At 38.8% G+C, this 23,024-nt stretch overlaps 1 protein-coding gene across 7 annotated transcripts in view; it reads right to left on the reverse strand.

Moving 5' to 3' along the window:
• Positions 1 to 23,024, reverse strand: part of CACNA1C (calcium voltage-gated channel subunit alpha1 C) — a 481,717-nt gene that overhangs the window by 148,240 nt on the left and 310,453 nt on the right. For 6 of the 7 annotated variants that reach the window (XM_057428119.1, XM_057428116.1, XM_057428113.1 and 3 more), the window contains exons 6-7: positions 20,877 to 21,038; positions 18,934 to 19,130 (exon numbers count right to left, since the gene is read on the reverse strand). In XM_057428119.1, the coding sequence (XP_057284102.1) occupies positions 18,934 to 19,130; positions 20,877 to 21,038 (359 nt within the window). Of the gene's footprint in view, positions 1 to 18,933; positions 19,131 to 20,876; positions 21,039 to 23,024 lie in introns of those variants that run through there. The other variant, XM_057428118.1, reaches the window with a different exon arrangement.

A 23,024-nucleotide genomic window follows, 5' to 3' on the forward strand; every position in this document is an offset into this window, starting at 1 on the left:
CTTTCTGGAGTTTTCTTACAACACCGCAAGGGTCCATCTGATGATTCCTAAACTTCTAACCACTGCACATTCATACGCTATTTGCTGCCAGTGAAACTACTGCTAGGTTTTGGTAAGCATGGCCACAGCATGTTGTCAGATCATGTTTACTCCCCATGTACCTCAGAGACAGCATGTGGTAACTGTGGGCAAATTTCCCAATTGCTAATCTTCACAGTTTACCACTGAGGGCAGTAGTTGTATGCTTTTGAGGAAGCATCTTTCAAGGCTCACTGTATTCTAACCTGGTCAAGCGTTTTCTAAAGCCTTCTCACATTCTAAAGCCTTCTCACAACCTTTCGTTTTCATCTTAAAGGATGAATCTTTCCTTCAAAATTTGATTCCTACACAACTGAAATACTCAAAGAAATTGAGACTGTAAACTGAATCACAAGAGCGTAGGTCTGGCTTTTACAGTACTACAAGCACCTGCAAACGAATCGGGCAGATTACTGCTTTAGTGCCTGAATCTGTACTATGTGTAGAGCAACTCTATCACATAATAAGATACTGCATATATTCTAAAAGTATCTGCACATAAACACAATTTAACTTGAAGTCTTCTTCAAAGTTCAACATTTTGGAAAATTGCTAGATACCTTAATAGACTCTCACTTTCGTGATGATATCAAAATATCAGTCCTTTCTTCCCTACTTTTCATAAACACTCATCTCCTGAGCCAGACATAGCATCATTAAAGAAACAGATGGTGGTTAACATTTTCAGGAGCACTAAAATGATTGATAAACATAAATTGCAGACTTGCAAGTACCTAAATGCATAAAGCATCCTAGTTGCTTTGTCTTCCATGCTTTTGAAAATTTTATTGTATGTTGTCCTCTCCTCTGCAACCTAAGCATTTGCTGTGATCACAGAAGAAATATTCTTCCATACAAGGGCACTGAGACACACTTCAGGGGAAGTGATCTGACTCAAGATGAGTAACAAGTCAGGAAAGTAATTTCAGACCTTCAATAAGACAAGGCAGGAGAATAACACTAATATAAGGAGTTCTTTGTGGATGAAAGCCCATTATCCATTTTTGTTTCAAAGTACACTCACTAAAGTCCTTGTCTGGCAAGAGTCCACAGTCAGTGGGCTGATCCAGAACTCTATCTCAGGGCTCCTTCAGCTGCAACTGAAGTAGAGTCATTAAAAAATAAACTAAAAATCTGACTGTGTGAAAACAGTTCATCAGGTCTTTCCTCACAGGATTAATATGATTGGTGGTCAGAAGAAAGTACCTGAGCATCTAACGTTCCCTAAGCATATTAACTAGCTTCCCTTTTAACACTTTTGTTCAGTTAGTTTACAAATAATACTAAATATTCTTTATGTTTGCAAACCACACTTCATCCCACATGACCAAAAAGTAGATACCTCTGGTGTGAAACACATCAGCACTTTAGAGAGAACAAAACATTGTGGCATATAAAGATGGAAGCAAACATTCACCTGAAATCACAGTGGAAAAATCAGGCAGGCAAAATGTAACTGCCAAAGCTGGAATTAAGTAAAGAAATGAGACTTAATATTCTCTCTCTTCTACAAAGAACATGACTATCTATATAAAGCAATCCATACAAACAATGAGTATGGATGATTCTGAAAAACTGCCATAAGAATTTACCAATGCAGGCACGATGATGACTCCACTTCCCTCTAATTATGATAGATGGTGATAAAAAAGCCTCATCTATCTGGCATTTATCTTTAGGCAGTTTTTTTCTTTTTGTCAGCTGGGAAAGTTAGCTGGAAAAATAAAACTTAAAGCTGTGGTACAAATGAATCCTAAATAGCAAACACCAGGGTGCTGGGTACAGAATTCAGGTGCATGTCAGGGCGCCTTTTGTACTACTCTGGCATGAAGAAGTTTCCAGATGGCAAGAAGTTTCCATTGTGGCCTGGTAAAGTATAGAATCAGCATATAGTGTACTCTGGTTATTCCCAATGCCTGCACAATTGCATAACAATTGCACCAGCCAGTATTAGCACAAATGAATCCTGAAAAATAGACCTTCATTCTGGTACAGCAGAGTATTTGGGACTTCTCAGACTGAACATTTAGGAGGTTGGCTTTTCATCTCCTTTTTATTGCCCAGTTGTATATGTAACAGTAGAGCTGAGAGGCAGAGACAGTGATAGCTTCTCAAGCGTGGAGAAACCATCAGTATGTGGCACTCTGTCTCTCTGTTGCTGTACTCCCTACGTTTGGTGCTCTCATGTCTCATTTTCTTTAGTAGAAGTTGAGATTATTCTATACATTGTGGGACTGAGCCACAGATGACAGAAATGTGTATGTTGATATAACATAAGGTATTTAGTAAACAATATCTACCCCCCCCCTTTGGTAAAGAAATTATACTCTTTGAGCTTACTATTTGCTCTTGAAAAACATCTGCAGGAGAAATGCAGAAATACAGGCTGCTTGGCAGAAGTTTGGGGTTGAGGGGAAGAGACAGACTTACTCAGAACAGTAACAGCAACATATCAACATTTAAGAAACATAGAATTCTTGTCTGAGCTGTATCCTTCCAAATACCTGGAAATGTTTCCTCCAGAATGAACGTATCCTAGAAGCCCAGGAAGGACTGTTCTCAACAGCCCAATGCTCCCATGCAGTTATCAGTAAAAACCTTGCACCTGTGTTCAAATGAAACTGCATCCTGGAAACTTCTCATAATTCTGCTAATATGTAGCTATTAATCATGTGTGTATGAATACACGTCTTGTTGACTGCAGCTGGAGGCTTTCTTGTCAAGTGTAACTTTGGTGGCAGAGCTGTTTTTATCTATTTATGCTGCTGAAGTGGAGAAACTGCAGAAGGTTATGACAAGATCAGAAGGAGTTTTACCATTTGTACATTACTGACTGCAGAAAATAAGGTCTGCAGAATGTTTTTTGCACTGTTGTCTACAGTGAACAGAAAATGGTTTGGTTATAGGCTACCTCTCTAGGAAGGACAGTACAACTCAGGACACACAGTTCATCTCCCTGGTCACTGAGTGCATTTCTTCTCCCTGTTTACTATTAACCATATGAACCTCTACAGACAAGGTGGATTATCTTCTAAATTTATAATTTTGAACAAAGACTGTCAGCCAGCGTAGGTCTAAATTATAATATTCTAGCTACAGCAGTCAAGGTGATTGCAGCCTGATTAAGCACATATAGTACAATTCTTAGGTCAGCTGGAAGCACAGCATTGGTGGGAATCTGCAAATTGCCAGTTAAAGAAATAATTCTGCTGAGTCAAACTGCCTGACCTTACACAGTTCACATCTTAACACTCACACCTCACTACTCTCAAGAGTGAGAAAATTGGTACATTTCTAAACATTAAAGCATTGTCCGTCAGAAAACTCAGAGATAATGATTTCAGTTCCTTTCTCATGATTTGCTACATACCCTCCCTGCCACCATAGGGACATCATTTTGACTCACCATGCTTCACCTTTCCAATCTGCTAAGTGGGATACAACCTTGCTTCACTAGGTCAAAGAAACCACTCATCATCATGACTAAAAGAGGGTATTTCAGCGTATTTAAGGTCCGATGGACCTTGTGTACTGGGGAAGAGCTTTACCTTTGCCAATAATCCTTAACTGCTACCATGACTATGGCATTTCAACATCCAGTAGAAGGCTTATCTCTCAATGATACAAATAATCTCCTAGAAATAACACCAGGATTTTTAATTATGAAGTTGGCTGATCACAATTAGAACCAGTAGTTTCAGTAGGGGCCAAGGAATGAGTCTGTTTATAAATAGACTTTTGTGCCTACCCCTTCTGGTTCTTCAGAAGACGCAGGTGAAAGTCATATTGATAAAGCCACAGGAGACATGCATGCTTTACTTGTTTACAAGTTTGGGTTTTGTTTTCCCCCAGGAATAGTAGTCTGGCACATTTTGTAAGTATCGCATTCACTACACAGGCATCATACTTCAGATCAAATATCAGAGGCATATCATCTATTAAAATCATGGCTGAGCATCACCCAGCATGTAGTGGAGGTCTTTCAGTCACTTAATGGGAGGGATAGACACAATTCACTAAATTCTGCAGACTTTACAGTTCACACACCCACACCCTGACACTTTTTACCAAATGTTTTTCATAAATAACTGAAAGTTACAGGAAAAGTTTAATGCACCACAAAAGAGCAGTTGTCACTGGAAACCAGCAACCTGAAAAGTTTGTCTTGTTTAGTGCACACTACTGGAGAGCTGCAGCATCATGGCAACTAAGTTAGCTAGGACACCAGGGCTACAGTCTTATTTCATGTATAAATTGCTAATTGATTTGTAATGAATATAGAATGTCATGATAGTGTTTTTCAAATGTAGGTCAAGTGCTTCAAGTATTCTATAATGAAGTATATAACCTTTCACAGAGTAACAATAATTGAGAGGAGAGTACTCAATAAAATTAAAGGACAGTAAATTTGAAAATCTTGTGTAGAAATGCTATTTTATGCAGCCTATCCGAGGAATTTGCAGCCTCAGGAAATGATCCAGCCAAATGTAACAGCTATGGCCAATAGCAAGATCTCTAGTTTAAATGAAATCTTTCTTGTAACAATATAAAATTGGAGAATATCGGGAGCGGGAGATATTAGAAAGAAAACGTAAAAATTGCCACTGAATATATCTTCCTGCTTGAAGCCTTCATTTTGAAAATCATCTTTTTCAGGAAAAGTACCTTCATAACTTTAAGGATGTGTAGAAGTGATTTCCTCAGCTTAGATCAAAGATTTAATGGTAGCCTCGCAGGAATGGCTCCATGGATACATAAAGGGCCATGCATATACTAATGTGAGATTTAGATATTTATCACTGCTCAATTACAAAGTAAAGAGGTTTGGATTAAAACATAAATTTTCCTTTTCCATTCCCTCGTTCCTTCTCTTCCCATGAATATCTGGGTGAATGCATTTCATTCACACATATGCTCATGGAACTACTATGTTAAACTCAGCTTAACACTAGAAGCATTTTTTATAGAATGGGAGACTGTTTTGCATTGTGAGGGAAAAATGTTTTCCTCACAACTTTTTAGTCAGAACTCGGGTACAAAACCAACTGAAATAAACAGAGGATCATAGAATCATAAAATCATAGACTAGTTAGGGTTGGAAAGCAACCCTTCTACTGTTTCTTTCATTTCCATTATATCTTTATGATGCTTTCATGATAAACTCTTTGTTTCTGAAACTTTACAGATTGACTAAAATGCTTTGCATTCATACAAGTCAGTGAACAAAACAGATCTCATAAAATCAGCGTAACACTTCAGGAGTAACTAAGATGGGGTGAATTTCCCAGAAGGTGCCTGGATAAATTTGTCCAGTGAAAAGATCTGAAAGATTTCTTTTTCTACCTTTCCTCATGCTAGATATATTACAACAGCAGAAACAGCTGATGAACAAAATATTCATCCCGAACGAGAAAAAGGATATTGCTGGCAGTTCCCAAGAACATCCAATTAACAACTGTAACTGGCAATAGCATGATATTTGAGGCTAACCTACAAACAAAAAATAAACTATTTGTTCAATCAAACATTCTCCTCTGGTCAACTTCTCAACTGCACAGCTGATTTGGGCTTAAGAACACCTTGGCTTTGCAGTACTTGCAGTCTTTGCCTTGAAAGCTTTTGCTAGTAGCCAGAGCAGGCAGAGGATTTGTGATGTGAAGGTTTGACTCCTTGCTTTCTCTCAACTTCTTCTCCATAGAGATATAAGACATCTGAGACTGCCTTTTTAACAGTTATGCTCTTAAATAACCCATAGGTAGGTAATTGGACTATTAGTACTGTGACACAAACCAACCCCTAAATATGCAAAAAATTTAGTATTGTTGGTTAGCCAAACAAATCCTGCAAATTGTTTTTTTTTCTCTGATCTCTAAACAGTACACTTCTTATGTTATACTGGTTTCTTTTTAATGTAATACTTGTGATAAATATATTAATTATGTATTTTGCAACTTATTGTAAGCCTCACTGTTCTTAATATTGGTTTTAACAAGGAAATTACTCATTGTTATTCACAATTTCTAGTTTATTCACAGAACTACAAATGCTTAAAAGAAGCCCAGAAAGATTTCAGTGAGGTGTAACAGAACTAAAGCTACAGCAAGAAGGGATACAGTACTAAAATAGACTTTCTATGTATGTTAGGCTCCATAAGCACTTTTTCCAACCATAGGGCAAACTATGGGATTTCTTCTTTAGCATCGAAATCCTGCACATCCTGAATCTGCTGATTTGTTTGGAGCCTGAACAGTGTGAGGATGCTGCATCTCATGTCAATAAAGACATGAAAAAGGCACATTTTCACTTGAGAAATTCCTGTCTGGTTTCCACATACACCTCAAGTAAGTCTATACACAGCATGTATCCATCTGACTTCATTCATAGAAGGAGAAATAAAAGAATTCTGTTTCTTATTACCCATTGTATATCCTTAAAAAGCTGGATTTAGACTTAGTGCATTATTACCCTAAGGATGAAGATTCCACTTTGCAGATCCTTCAATATTTAAAATCTAATTAGCTGTCTTTGCTTGGTTGGTTTTTAATCCAGTACTCATGTATGTGCAAAATTTAAGGCATATGAATAACTTCATTGAAGTTAATGGTCAATAATTCCATTGAAGTCAATTGTCATTATTGTTACCAGCAGAAATGAAGTGATATGCGTAAGTGCTTTACTTGAATGGGATGGGGCACAGGACTGGGAGAAATATATGATAAGGAGCTCATTTTATGAAATTCCTTGGGAAAAAAAATCACAAGTTTAATGTACATGGTGACTAAAAAATTAAAAAAAGATTTAAGCATTTCAGTCTAGACATCCTATTGCATCATCAGAAGTATCATCATTTCTCTTAGCAACCTGAAATACTCTCTCAGCCTTCCTGAGTCTTTAACACAGGTGATAAGGAGTGGGAATTTAAGGTCTCAGAGCTGACTCAAGGTGAAAGAACAGAGATGGGATAAAAAAATACAAAACTGCAAACCTTGTAATAATCAAAAATAGAAAACCTAAAATAAAATAAACTTACTTTTACGGACTTAAGAACAATGGGATAAAATTGCTTCTGAATGGCTTAAAACATAAGCAAAGGACTCCAGATGCCTTTGCTATTCTGGGTAGAATTCCTTTCTAAGCATCAATATCCTAATAGTGTTAAATTTGACTCCAAGACACAGTTGCTCCTCGTTACTGTTCTGCAATACTCTACGTTTTGTAGCTGGCACCATCAGATGGATGAAAAGGAAAGACTGGAGAGTTCATCCCAGCTTCAGTCTGAACTGATGACATTCAAAGAAAGGAGCAGCACTTGATCAGTTGCTCCTGTTAAAAACTGTTTGACAATTACATTTCTTTTGTTTTGAACTACTGAAGGAGAAGGAAAATTTTAAGATTGCTCTCTCCAAGCACTTATTTTTAGGTATCTTCTTACTGTGCTACCTCAGTTATGGAATTTTATAAATTCCGTATGTGCATTCTATATGGATATACAGACATCTATAACCTTTCTTCTTTTCTTTTTTTTTTCAGAATTTCCTCAGGAGAAAGGCAAGACAGAGCTGGATGAAGTGCACAGGGCATCATGAACCAGGGCAGAGGATGCTCTAGACACGTTATTCTGCTGTACAGTTACTGTAGGATCAAAGCAAATAGTGTAGGCAAGATTCATCCTACGTAGGCAGTGGGAAGAATAATAAAATTCCTATGTGTACCTTAGTTCCTCAATTGTTCTGTATGCTCTGTAATGATGGAAAGAGCAAATTAAAATTCCACTCTGAGCTAGAAATATTGGCAATTTGTACAGAACTCTCTGCAGGAGCTAAATGGAGCCATTGTCTGAGAAAGGACTGCCTTGATGAGGACAACAGAAGCCATCAAGGGAAGAGATTAATTTATGACAGAGAATCCTTGGAAAGAATCAAAGAAACTGCAGCAGTGTGTGTCCAGAAGAGAGAAAAGGGGCAGACAGATTTGAGAAAAATGGGAATCTGCAGAGGTTTCTTCTTCAGCTCTTCTGACAAAGACTATGTTAAATCTGCTGTAGATGTTCTCACCCAAGTACGCCTGCTCTGATCCAGGAGAATTGTTTATTCTAGAAAACCTTTGAGTATAGCTATAGCTCATTGCTATGCTGCTTGATCTCTCTGACAAGAAGGTGAAGTCTTCACAACTGACCAAGCTTCCAGCACAGCACAATAGAGAAGACAAGTGAAAGTAGTGCTGGCCTCAGCCTCAGAGGTGTAAGAGCACACAGTCCTGCAGAAGATACACCTTGACTGGCTTGGACTTCTTGGGGAGACTGCGTAAAAGCAGAAGCCCTGCAGAAGAGCCCTACCACAGTGCTGCAACCTGTGCAAGAACAAGGTGAGAGTGGAGATGCAGAAGCACTGCCTTACAACCATGTCAGGTGCTTGATAGCAAAATGCAAACATATAAAATAGCTGCTTGATCTTTGATCTTCTCTGAAATTATGCAGTCACAGTGGAATGCCATTGTGCTATTATATGAACTCCTTTAAATGAAGAACACGAAAGATACGAAGCAAACCATATTTGCTTTTTGTTGCATATAGTATGCGGGAAGTGTACTGTTACCAGTAGAATTTGCCAAACATATTTCTTTTAACAGCATTGAGTCATATTTTCATCACTCAAATACTGGCCCCACCTTTTCAAGGATATGCACATTTTCGCATCTGGGAAAGACTGTATGAAGTCTGAGGCATAGAAAAAAACCCAAAAAAATTTTAACCACCTTTCAGCCCCAGATTACTGGTACTGTATGAGGGCACTGAATCCTTCCACTGTGTTCTTTAGCCCCCTGTACATAATCACTGGAGTCCACAACATTATTTCATTCTTTAGTAAAGTTTCATATTCACATTTCAGTTGTTTTCAGGTTGAGTGCACGTTGTTCTTTGTAGTCAGCTGTTCTTTAACAGATTGAGCTATTATGGGGAATATAAGGTCTTTGTCTGAGAATGGGAATAGAATTAAAACTTGCATCCAAATACCAGCAGGTCAAAATGTCTGTGGCACACAATGATTGAGCTGAACTGTTTTTCCACTGCAAGCTATTTCTGTTGAAAATGCTTACTGATCCCAGACTTCTACAGCACTGCAGCTTGTGCTTGCTGGAGGGACAGGAGGTCAGTATTGACTTGGGTGTGTTTACTACTGTCTTAATTAAATATGTAATTTTAAATGGCCATCACACAAGTTTACTGTACAACTTCAACTAATGGCAGAGGCTAGTAGCATTTCATTTCAAAATAGAGGAAAAAAATTCAACCTCTCCCTTTACTTAAAGAGAACAGCAGTGGTACGGGGTTTTGTTTTCACAAAGCTGCAACTTTTATTAGCACTAGGAATGTTCCAAAGGGATGTGGATTACCATGGCAAATCAACTATCTGAAAAGTGGATTTAGCTGACAAAATCTCAGCATGCTAAATTTTGTTTGTGCAAGTACCTTGGGGAAATTCCTACAGTCAACTTTACTGGGGCGGGAAAACAGAAATGATCAGGAAGCCATCATTTACACTTCTTCCCATCCCACCTGTACTCTTTGTGCTTTCTTGTGGGACTTACCTATTTTTCTGTGAAAGCTAGAGGGGGCTATGTACATCTGCAACATGTTTGGCAATAAAGGGATTCTGAACTCCTACTGAAAACATTAATTACACAGCAAGAATTCCTTACATCAAAGACAAATTCTGAGCTCAAATAAGCCTCCTGCATTGCCACCTCACTCTCTTTTCCCAGGCTTAATATGTAAAAGAAAAAAAAAAGTAATTCAATATATTTCGATTCAGGTTAACATAGAACAAGTTACCCAAAAGTGAAATACTGAAATTCATGTATTGCTAAGTGATTCAGAAACTCACATTCTAGAGTGTGCTGGAACTGCTACACTTTGAGGATGTAAGTAATTCTCTTTAAAACATTCCCTTAAAAGTTTGTTGTTGTTGTTGTTTGGTTGGGGTTATTTCCTAGGTCACTCCTAAAGACACTAGGCCCAGACTGAGCAGATCTTCAAGGCTTTCCATAAACACAGCTTGTAGGCTAGTATGCCAGGCCCTTTCTCTTGATCCATTCTGCTTGTTGATACAAGTGGCTGACAGACCATTTTCCCTACCTCTTCCCTCCTCAACATCTAACATCAACAGTGACACTACTTTTGCCTCTAGTTATAGGATATTCATGTCATTGATCCATCTGCAGAGTTCTGCCAAAGTCAGGTCCCTATACAGGTAACAGCACCCATAAAGGTGCTCCATTCTCTCATGTGACTGAGTACATAAGTGAATTAGCCTGTTGGGTGAATTTGCAATTTGCAGAAATGGAATGTAGTGACCTCCAAAAATTATTTGGACTTGTGTGACTTAATCAGGATTTGAATTCAGGCCTCCAGAGTCAAAAGTCAGAGAGCTTTACGTGAGTTGCCTGGTTCCCATGTAAGTGCGTATAGTTTTTTTCCCCTTTTAAAAAGACTTTGAAAGTCATCCAAAAGCCCAAAGGCTATTGAGCCACAGGGCTGATAGTTCTTCCATTATAGCTATTGCAGCAGTTCCATCTCTTACTGCTGCTCAGTTATTTAAAAACCTTTTCATCTTTTAAAGGCTTTGGAAATTCAACTCCAAAAGAATAAAGTGCTGATTTCAAGCATGAAAATATCCCCTAGGATGGTGGGTCTCCAAATCTAAAGATTTAATTTCATCTTAGAATTCTGGGCTATCCCTTCCTGGCTCTGCTTATTTTGTATTTACATTTGCACAGCTGATTATCCAGAAAGGATTTTCTGCCCGTTTTACTGTCCTGCTGTTTTATAACTGCTTCGATTTATCTCAGTGCAGACTGATAGCAAATTCTACCACAAGTCTATTAGAACAGCACTGATTGCTTCATGCACAAGAATATGCAAGCACACACTGTTCATTGATTTACATAGTCAATTAAGTTCTTAAAAATAAAGATCATGAAAAACAGTACTGTAAGCTGTAGATAATCACTACCTTCTTTATTAAGTGGAGGCATGACTGTCAATTCTTGTTTTACACTTGGTCACTATTTAACCCAGTTTCCTTTGTAGCCAGTTCTTGATCTATGATATTTCTAGAAATCAGTTCAACATTTTAGATTATGAATCCAACTTTCATTTGTGAAATCACTCTCAAAATTCTCAAAATGTACGGCATCTAGAACTACACTTTAATCTGATACGCACATTAGCCACTCACAGATATTGTATGAGCATTAGAAGTTCATTGGAGAAATTACTTTCAAAGATTCTGAAGGAGGTACAACTGCACTATAGGCAGACAAGATTCCCCTTCTCTTTTCCTTATGAGTTTTATCAGCAACATCTAGTAGGTGAGATCAGCATGATGTCCAGAACTGATTTAATCTAGGTATGTTTTAAAAATCCACAGTACGGATGTTCTGCGGTAAATTTTCCCCTGACTGAGTCCTACTCTTAATTTTCTACTTCTGGTCTCTTTAGGGAGATGTGCCCAATGTTGCTTTTAGGCCTCCAATTTAGATGCAGCTCAGAGGATTGGAGTTAGAATGAAACAGTTCTAGAGGAGGCCATGGGTGCAGCTAAATTATACACTTATGATGTATGACCACCCATCATACCGAGTCCTTAAGTCCCACTCACGCAGAAATTCCACTCAAATCAATGAATAAAGCCAACATTAGTGGACCGATTCTCACTGAAGGCAGGAAAGACTTTTATTCACAGTAAGATTGGTAAGGGTTTAGTGGCATTGCTCTTTGTCTAGAAAACAAGATGCTGAAAAAAATTAAACTTAAAATAAACATGAGTTTTACAAAAGTTCTAAAGCCACCACTTGCATTCTGACCTTGGTCGTATGCCCCTGTCTTTTTCTTTCCAGGGTCTAGATAATGAACCAAAGTCTGTTATTTGTGAATTTGTCTGGAGCATATGGGTCCGAACTTAACAACTCTGAAGACAATTGTTTCAGAAGGCAAAGATCTTCAGTTCTTGAAAAACTGGTAGTAGGGCCCAAAGCAGTGCATTCACAGAGGCACTCAAAATCCCAAGTCATATAGGTTGATTTAGCTCAGTAGTTAATCTCTTAATTTTATAGCTCTGGGATAGAAGATTAAAGACAAGAAAGGTCTCTGGTGATTAGACAGTAGCAATTAGGAAACAGTCTAAGAAAGAACAGAAGAAACAATAGAGAAAGGGCAACAGAAAGACAGGGCTATTAAAGAGGTCCTTCCCACGCAGGAGCACTGGGCAGATGGTCTCCATTAACACCTCCCCATAACCAACCCAAAGCAGCTTATTTTTAATGGAGAGTTTCTTTCCATGTAAAGGAAGAGGACTGAGAGGTCCAAAGCTGAGGTCTGAAGGGCTCATGGAAACTTCATTTCACACAATAAGTGCTGATTTTGCATTGAACAAATGTTCAGCAGCAGGTTTTCGTGGCAGGTGGCAACCAGCAAGTCGCTGCTGTTACTCATTTTCAAGGTAGCAGTACAAGCAACCACAACAGTTGAAATGCAGTTGTTCATGAGAAAAAAGAAAACAGATTTAGGTCAGCATTTATGCAAATTAAGGGTGGACACTGTTTTTTCAGCGCATTAATGCTGTGGCCCTTCAGTGCTCTGAACTATGGGCCCTCTCCCCTTACCCACCGCTGTTACAGATGGAGAAGAAATAGCCTCTGCAATTACAGAGACGGGTTGCTCATACTTGCATGCATATTCTTTGTAAATTTTTCACATCCATACAAAGCCCTGCCAAAAACATGATTAAAAAACCTCAACCCCACAACAATACAAGCCCAACATTTTCTTGGAGGGGTGGGGGCGGATGGGAATAAACACCATGGAAACATGTAGACAGATATATTCTTAGAATCAGATCATTCTCTTGTGTGGAAAGCCTTACTAATTCAAGCCTAAGTGCTGCAAGAATAAAGGGTTAGAAGGAAAAACACAGCTGGCAAAAAATTGGGGGTTGCAGCTTTGTGTTTAATGTCTTCCACTTTGTGGCAATATCTCTGTATGCCTCACATCATCTTCCTCTTTGGCTGCAACAGACTGTGGGGAGATAAGAAAAGCCCACAAGATATGTCAATGCTGTCAGCAAAATTAATTATATCTGTTGTCCAGTTTGTACTGTTTTGATTTCATGATGGGAATTGTAAGGGTTACTGTAAACTCCCGTCTGAAGCTCATTTAGTGACTCTTGGAAGTATGATCTCTCATTCAGAGATGGAAGGATCTTCCTGAGCAGCCTGTTTAACCCACTTCATCTATATATGTTACTCTCTGCTGCCCTTGGGGATGTGACGCTTCTGAATGTTTCACTGATTCAATCTCGCTACATTGTGACTCTACCTTCACTGTGGTGGCTCTGCCACACTGTTTTAGACTACCAAAACACCTTCTTGCCTAGGGGCTGAGAAGCCCACCGAGGATTGTTTGGTTAAATTTGAGGGAGTCAACTTATCACGTGCCAGGTCAGGCGTCTCTTCCAGGGGCAGATTAGTGCCCTGGATCTCATTCAGACCTGGCTTCAGTCCATCTATAATAATACCACACTCTTCAGTTTACAGTTAAAGCCTTGAGGTAAACTGTCCCTGGAGGCGCTGCATGTTATTTTCAGAGACTCAACCAAGTATTCTGAAGCATGGTCCAAATCACATGGGACAAAGCCAATACTCCACAAATTATGTCAGGCTTATGGCTGCTTATTATTAATAAACATCAAGCACATAAATCATGTAGAATTACTCAGCCCTCGAATTCAAGCTGCAGTGGCCAAATCATATGCAGAACAACTCAGGACCAGGTTCTCCACTACCCAGCAACGTGAACAGCCCAATACAACAATGTATGGATGTGTTTTGCACTTGCTTTTTTCTTTTATTTATATAATAGCTTAGATGTAGGGGAGTGGAGAGACCAGGTACATAAAACTGAGGCTGCAGTGGGCAGATTTGCATGCAGTGTCATAAGGCTTCAGCTACAGAAAGCACATTTCACATGAAGATGAAAGCCTTTCTAGAGACAGGGCACTGTCCAAACTGTATCTAATTCAGAAGCAAAGCGTCCCCTGAAGGACAGAAACAAACTGTTTAAAAATAATTAAAAAGAAGCCCAATTAGGGAAGGTTGAAAGAACTGAATCTACTCAGATTAGAAAAAGATTAAGGGAAGGCAACAAATGTCTACAAATACTTAAACAGGATGTTACAAAATGCACAGGGATTAATTTTCCTCCTTAGTCAACAAGACAATAAGAAGTAACAGACTGCAGCAGAGACTGATTACAAAATACAAAATAACTCAATTTGTAACATTTAGATTTGCATCTGCTGCTGAAGTTTCCAAGACTGAGAGGTCTTCAGAAATGGGCCTTGGTGCCTGCACAAGCGAGCGAGCTGCTAATGCCAGATGATCACACATTAAGGAGAGTTTTGAGAATAATAAGCTTGATCTTTCAACCATGCATAGGAAAACCTATGATGTGACATATCATAAGAGGTGCCTATCTACTCAAATGATTCTGTAAACTGAATGCATATAAGATAAAGCCACCTGGCAGTTTTACTGGGACAAAGCAAACCTTGTAAGATTGAGGCAGTGTAGGAGATGTGCTTCTATAAACTCTTAACACTCCCTTCAACAAAGATCAATTTTTCAGCAAAGAGTCAACAAGGTTGTTTTGCATGGATTCTCATCCTGTCCGATATAGTTATTTCACATTAAAATTTTGGCTCCTTGTAAGTAATATCTTACCTGCCACTAGAGCAGTGTCAAACTGTTTTCCTTAACATTTTTCTTTCACATTTCAAAAGATACCAATCTACCTCACAAGTCTTATCTACTGAGTGAGAGGAGATTGGAAAGTATATTGATCTTATTGATGTAAAACCTTTCTAAGGAATAAAAGTTTATTGCTTTCCTGTTTCTCATTATCTTATTGTGAAGTTGCGGACCACAGGCTGGGAAATAGTACTCCATGAGAGAGGAGACAGGCTTCACTAAAGAGGCAAAAAGCTGAAGGAGGCATGCAGAGAAGCATGAAGAAGGAAGCAGGAAACTGAAGATAGAATTTGAAGAGCTACTAAGTGGATTAGGAGTCCAAGGCTTGTGGAATGTCATACAGATTTCTAACTTTTAAACATGCAGGTTTAACCTTGCAAAGTATGGCACAAGACAGACATAGGTTTCATAAGATTGCTAGCATATTTTTCAGGGCAACATGCTGAAATGTGCTAAGCTCCCTTCATTCCCACTGAGAGGAATGCAGAGATCTAGGTACCTTTCAAAAGCTATCTTTCAGAAAATAGGAAGATATAATTGAAAAGCACCTGTAGAAAAGCTCAGACCAAGGGAACTGCTCCATTGTCTAAACATTTCCAGCCAAGTAATTCGGCAGAGAGCTTTAGCTGTGGTTCTGCTGAGCTTTACGCTCTTTTCAGGTTTAAGGAGGAAGCAAAGAAAACTCCCTACATACTTTGGTATCTACTCTGAATTGCAGAGGAGCTGAGAACCTGACAGTGTGCTTGAGCTTTGAATGCTCAGCACTTTTAATATTAATTACTTTACATCTTTAAGGAATGACCTCTGAAAGTCATCTCCTAAAATTTTCAGCTGCAAAACAGTCTGATTTGCAGATAATGTTTTCTTGCACTGTTCTTTAATCTGTGCTTTCCTTTCAGTGTAGAATGGACAACCAACTTTCTATCTCAGGGTGTAGTTGGAGAGTGAGGACCTGCATTTCCAATTTAATCAACTGTGCAGATTTATTTCCTAACAACGCAAGTGTTAATTTCCAGGACCTCAATGTGGATCCAGGAGTTCTCTCAAAGTGTTATCTACTTGAGAAGAAAATAGTCTCCTATCTCTACACTCTTATGGAGATGCAGACCCCAGTGGGTTGTCTATGACAAGGCCACTTTTCTTGGCTTAAGAGGTAAAGGCCAGGGAGTAGAGTTATAAATGAGTCAGGCTTCACTAAAGAAACAATGGCTCACACTAAGTTTAAAATAGATTATTTCTATCCTATTCCACTTACTAAAATTTGTCCTTCACTCTCAGAGATTGAAATGTTGCATTTTTTCTATTTACCATCCAGAAATAATCTTACTTTTGATCTAGCTAGCTTAAGTTAGAATGCCTTTTTCATAGACTATAAAACTTATAGTATAAACCACAATTGATCAGGTTTGAAACATCCACATATGAAAATACAGTGTCAATATTCAGAGACTGTTTCTACATATAAATATTAAAGCCACAATGCTTCTCTTAAGTGTGCCCTATAGTAACTGCCAAAACAACATCTGCCCCCAAAGTGGCACAGACTTCTCTGCAGAAGGAAATACACATTGCATCTCAAATACCTTCTTTACCATATGCCAAGCACTGATCACAGTTGACTTCTATCCACTTTGTCAACATGAAACAGAGGCAAAAGGTCTTATGGAACAACAATACTCTAAGAATTGTTTACAGCAGCTTAACTGAGCATGCCTGTCAGCTCAGTCGTTCAGGTATTTAATTTTGTGTTTCATGGCCTTTAAACATAGGTGATACGTTTTTTTCTTTACAAACTAAATTTCCTTCTCCTCAATTACTGAAATTTTGTCTGCAATGCTAACTCTTTTGTAGTCTTGTCTTGGAATAATTGGAAACCAATGATAAGAAATATTTCTCTTATTTCCAAAGCAAAGGACAGTAGCAATAGGACAAAGGGTAACAGGTTCAAATTAAACCAGAGGAAGTTCAGATTAGATATGAGGAAGAAGTTCTTTACTGTGAGGGCAGTGATACACTGTTGCCCAGGGAAGTGGTAAAAGCTCCATTCCCGGCAGTGTTCAAGGCCAGGTTGGACAGAGCATTGGGCAACATGGTCTAGTGAGAGGTGTCGCTGCCCATGGCAGGGGGGTTGGGACTAGATGATCTTAAGGTCTTTTCCAACCTTAACTATTCTATGATTTTATGATTTTATCAAAGCCATAATATAAAAAGCTAATTATATAGATGCCCCTAAAAATAATGACCATCAATCAGTATTAATTTCAGGTCTTAGTTCACCATACTGTCTCTAAAGGTAGAAGAACAGATCAGGAAATTCGTGAAAAAAGCTGGCTGAATACCCAACAAAGGCCCACAGCTAAAATCCAGGTTGCTGCAGGGATGCCGTAAAAAACTCAGACCACCTGCAGCAGTCATGTTAGAAAATCATTTAACATTGAATATAAGGTTTTGGCTTCTGGTATTAGGTAACTGATAACCGAGTTCTGAACGAGTCACATCCCATCATGCAAATGATGCCTGGATCCAAAAGTGTGGGGATTGGCAGGGGTTTTCATTACATGTGCTTTTGGAGAAAACAGTGACAACTTTTAGTTAGGTTTCATGATACTAAACAGTGTACACTGCCAAAACTCTTTTCATGTTTGTTTCTGCTTTTAGTCTCTTCTGTCTCCCCTGAACTACCTCTAAATCCTCTCAATCACATGAAGATCGAAGGAATGTGAGTTAAATGTGATAAAAAGACAGGCATATCATATATAGTTATAGTTGAGCTGTGGAGTAGTTTTGCTCAGTTATGTTTCTGACTTAACTTCTGTTCTTCCTTATTATCAGTCTATACCCTCTTTTCAAGTAAAGGCAATTTTTGTGCTCTGAGACCCAGACTCCCCTTGCGGTTTGATCTCTGCCCTTTATCTCAGGCATTAAAAAGAAGCTTGAGTCACAATTCTAATCTAAATTTATGAGGATAAAGAGACAACTTCTAGCTGTTCAACATAGAGACTATCTATTGCAGATAAGCTAAATCTTCAAAGGGAAATCTTGTAAACTGTAACTCACTGGTGGGTAGAAGACAGCTGATGTTGATTAACAGCGCAAGCTGCCTCAGTCCAGATTATCCTATTGTGTACTTTGGGTCTTCTTGAGTTAAATTCCATCATGCATTGCAGCACATCCTACCATCCTGAAGAATCAAGTGCCATAATACGCCAGTCTTCAAAGTTAGTCAGAGTCTGGGTTAGCCTTACACAGACGGGACTGACTGAGCTGTGTGTGAATTGCTGCAAAAGTTGATGGCAAGAGCTGAATCAAGAAACATGTTTATATCTGGTTTACAGGTGAAGGCTAAATCTGATTTGAACTCCTATAATATAATCGTATTGCCACTGAATTTCCCAACACATCAGGAATTACAAGGTAGAAACTAAAGCTATTGAACCTCCAGAATTAGGGTGAAGGGCAAGATGAGACTGAATTTAGCTTAAAGATAGTACCATGTTTCAGCTAAACATGCAAACATGATTGATAACAATTTAAAATTTTCAAGAATTTATTATAATACTATTGTGATAAAAATCATAATCAGAAGCAGTGCTGGCATGAAAAGGGATTTGTGAGGCCTTTCTTATAAAAACTACGAGCGATCAGCGCAATACCTTTGTAACACTAATGCCATTGGTAGAGCACCCAGTTTCTGTCATAAATACTTCTACACTGGTAATTTGGAGATGTACAAGATATTTCACTCCTGCAGAGAAGGTCTTTACATGACATTCAGCTCAACAAAGGTACATTGATTATCTTCAAACCGTTAAACCACATGCCATCTTTCAACATTAGAATATCACTGGAAGCTCAACATTTACATTTCATTTAACTGCACCAGATAAAACCTCCCATTTTACCCACTAATATACTGAACTAATTAAAGCTCCATGCCTTCAACCATGCCTTCACTATATAGAAACAAGAAAGAAAGCTCCAAAGCCGTGAAGCTTCACCATAGCCATAGCACATGAGCAGGGCTTTCATCTTATCATTTTCGGATACGTACCCAGTACAGTACGTCTGTCCAGCCCTCCATTGTGATGCACTGAAACACTGTCAGCATGGCAAAAGCAAAGTTGTCAAAGTTGGTAATGCCGTGCTTAGGCCCCTCCCAGCCTGCCTTACACTCCGTGCCATTCTGACATTGCCGCCCATGCGCAGACTGGGGAGCGCAGGGAGATGGATCATCTTCTGCAGGTGTATCTTAAAGGAGAGGAGGGAGAAAAAGGAGATGAAGAGAACTAATTGCCATGAGTGAGTGAAGGCTATTTGAAGAAATACATTTTGTAGCAAATTTAACAGATTTCTATATAAATACACAAGCAACTGTATTCATTTTAATGGGCAGAGGAATGCTTTGTTATGCTTCACTTTCTGTTTGTAAAAATAATGGATAAGCTTTCAAATTTTACAGTCAAAACTGAGATAAGACAAGCATACTGTCCTATGAGGAAGAAATCATGCTTTTCAACATGAAAGAGAACATTAGATCAAGTCTATTACATTTCTTTAGGCTGCATGATATGACCAGTGTTTTCATACTGCAGTCACTTGGCATCTGGGTTAACCTTGGAAGGAAACTGCAGCACTGACTGGTACTCCAATGAAGAAAGCTGAACTTCTGCAGCAGACAGGCTTCAGTGCTCTGGAGATAGGTTGATACGGTGCTGGGCCACTGCTAAATCACAGCAGAGAGTGTCTGGAGCTCCATTCTTTTGGAGTTTAAAAGCTGTGTGGCATTTCAGCAGTAGCCCAGTGTCACTGATGAGCTCTGTAAGACTGCAGCTTGATTATATAGCCCTTATTCCATACAGGTGCTTCCAAAAATCAGAGAACCCATACAACAAGCCTGCCTAAATGCTTTGGTATATGAAAAATGCAACACCCCCCCCCCCCCCATTTTATAATCACAAAAATTCATGCAATAAAAGTTTTAATTTTTTTTTAATATATGGATTTCAGACCTTAGTGCTACATTTATAACAGATGCAGGCATGTATGTGTGTGGGAGCAGGGAGCAGATAATTATGTTTGTTTCTCATCCTATATGGCAAAAAAATGCAATTTTCCAAAATTTATTATCACATTCTCATCATTAAAGCATGCCAGAAACAGCAATAATAGACTTTGATGCTGTAACATAAATAATTCCACACTATGGAGAAAGATATATACACTTTAAAGTTGTAAATCAGACTGAGAATTCATTATAGTTCTAGCATCATTTCCAGAAAATGAGATCTGCCAGTGTTATAAAAGCAGAAAATATAGAACTTCTGAAACAATTTCCTGCCGTACAATATTTTCTTGGTTATAAGCTGAAGCGGGTCCTAGACACTGGCACCCACCACCACATGGGAAATTACTGCTGTTCAAGTTCAGTAAATCAAATGAAAAAGAGCAGATGGTTAGATGAGTGAGTGATAACACAATCGAATTATTTTGAAATTTGAGTATTTATTTCTCTATCTAAATTTGAAAATTCTTTCCTGATAGATTTGGTGCAAAAAGTTTCTTCCCATTAATATAATCTTGCTTTCATACTAGCTGCGCTTCTAGCCGTGGTCACAGCCTGTGATTAAAAATAAAAGGTAATGGGCCTCAATTCCTTTACAATATACAGTAATCTTTCACAATAATACTACTTTAAAATGGAGATGTGTTTGTGATGCCACCTCATTTATAGCTCAGTCTGCTTAGTGGTGAAATCATCACTACTTTAGTGTTGCTTGAGCCTTGTTAAAGTCTCAAAGATCCTTGTTAAAGAATCTTGTTAAAGAACCTTGGCTGCTTGCAGCGCCAAAGGTCCACATTAGTAAGTTCACTACTGTGTTCAGCATGAATTGACAGGTTGCATGTAGCCTTTACAGACAGCACAAGTGCTCTGAGATATATGGGGAATGCCTTCCTCAGAAAAACTTTGTGTGTATGATATAGTTTTCTCCTTACCTATCAGTCCCCCTTGCACATGATAGCAGGTCTTATGCATCTTTCCCATGAATAGCTCCAGTCCAATGATGGCATAGATAATAATGACAAACAGCACCAGCAGGGCAATATGCAACAAAGGGACCATGGCCTTGATAATTGAATTTAAAACCACCTGGAGACCTGCAGAGAGAGCAGAAGGAAACATTTATCAGCAAGAGAACAAAATAGAGAGGCTATAAATTGCACAATAATGTCATTTTTATTTCACCCCCCCCTCACCTGAACTCATTGTCTTGATGACATAAAGATTTACATTTACAGATCACGCCCCTCCAGAAAATACCCAATATTTCACAAATTTACCATCGGATCATGGATCACAGACTAAAGTAAAGCAGGTATTACCCTACCTGTCACTGAAATACCACCACACTGGGGAGGAAATACATTAGCTATTTTGCCTGTTCTTGAAAACCAGACACAAGTTGTTCCCAGAAGAGTACTGAGGAGAGTTAAAGCATGGGAAAAATGAAAAACAACCAGAACTGAAGCAGGACAAGAGCACCGAGACATGCAAGAGGGCAAGTGCTGGGACACCATAGAGCTGCATCCCAGAGCATGGGGAAAGATGGTAAACTGAAGTCATGCCCTAATCTGATTCTGTGTTCTTCCAGGGGTCAAGCCATCTCACCCACAGCCTGAGCTGCTGAAGAACCTGAAGGACCGCCAAACCTATACTGACAGAGAGCTCCCAGCCCTCTTGGGATCTTCCTGCACTCCAGATCTACCTCACTTCAGTCTGAACAGAGGGAGAATCAGAACTAGCAGTGCTGGTTTTGCCACAAGATTTAGGGATCATTCTATAATAGAGGCTGTCCAGGTCCCTAGAAAGGGATATGAACAAAATATTATTACATGGCTGCTGTTAAGGCATGAGACTGGTATAAATCCTAATCATGAGTGAACCAAATATTTCAGAATGGGTGAGGGAAGGTGACTTGTAGCTGAGTTTGCTCAAGCACTAAGCAGTGTACCCTCAGATGCAGTTGACTCAAACTGCAGATTTCATGGGCCTCTCATCTCTTTCTCCTTATTTGTAAAGCCAGAATAACAAAGCCAGCCTTTAGCAAGGATTTGCATTTACAAAGGTCTTAAGTTATTATGACTGGTGGCAGTGATGGCAACCACTGTCACTGGCAAGCTATTAATGCTGGAAATATTGAGAGACCTCTAGAACTCTATAGTCTACAAATAGCCATATCAGAACAATTACAAGTTCATGATTTTGCAATGACTGAGAGCCAGAAACCATTAATGTCTCCTGCAAATGCTGTCATCTCCTTAGAGAAGTTGATATTAGCTGTGATTTTTGAAAAAATGTGATTCATGAGTTGTAAATGACTGCTACAGATCTGCCAAGAGAGTTTGTGATAACTATTAACTTTTAAAATCTATCACCTAAGATCTTGGATTTTCATTTTTTTTTACTTTTTCCTAACTAATTTATATACCTTCTAATAAGGATGACACATCTCTTGACAAACACTTTCACTTGTAGGCAATCCTCCTGTCAATTCACAGCTAAGGCTGACACTTTGCATTGCTCCCCAGCCACATGGAACACAGCAGAAACAATCAAAGGTGGCATCAGCTGCCAGGCCAGCAAGATGCCACTGCCAGTAATCCAAAACTGGCTACCAGCACCCCTCTGGTCACAGTGTTTTTTCAGGTGTCTGCAGTCAGTTCAGTTATCTCTTAATGGTTCATGTTACTATCCAACAGGAGTGATAGTCAGCATGAAACATTCTGGCTTTCACAAGGAATTTCCTTATATGAAGGAAAATACTGACAGGATCAAAACTCATCCTAGAAAAGAGTGAGCTGTTCTGCTCACTCAATTACCTCTAAGTACTTACTCTGGATAAGCATATCTCTGGGGTAAAAATACTGCTGTGATTACATGAGGCAGTCATTCTTTTCCCCTAGATGCTCACCTTATTCAGTCTACTAATTCAAAATACATACAGAAAATGAACTGCTTTCCACATGAACATCACCCAATACTTCACAGCAGTCAAGAATGTTACATTCAGCAGAAAATTACAACAATGTCCCACCTTTTCCCAACCAATGTGTAACACAAGAAAGTTAAAAGACTAGAGATGG

The sequence above is a fragment of the Pezoporus wallicus genome, unplaced genomic scaffold (assembly GCF_028554395.1).
Source record: "Pezoporus wallicus isolate ANWC-B61680 ecotype Strahan unplaced genomic scaffold, APGP_CSIRO_Pwel_v1 contig_2908, whole genome shotgun sequence".
NCBI lineage: Eukaryota > Metazoa > Chordata > Aves > Psittaciformes > Psittacidae > Pezoporus > Pezoporus wallicus.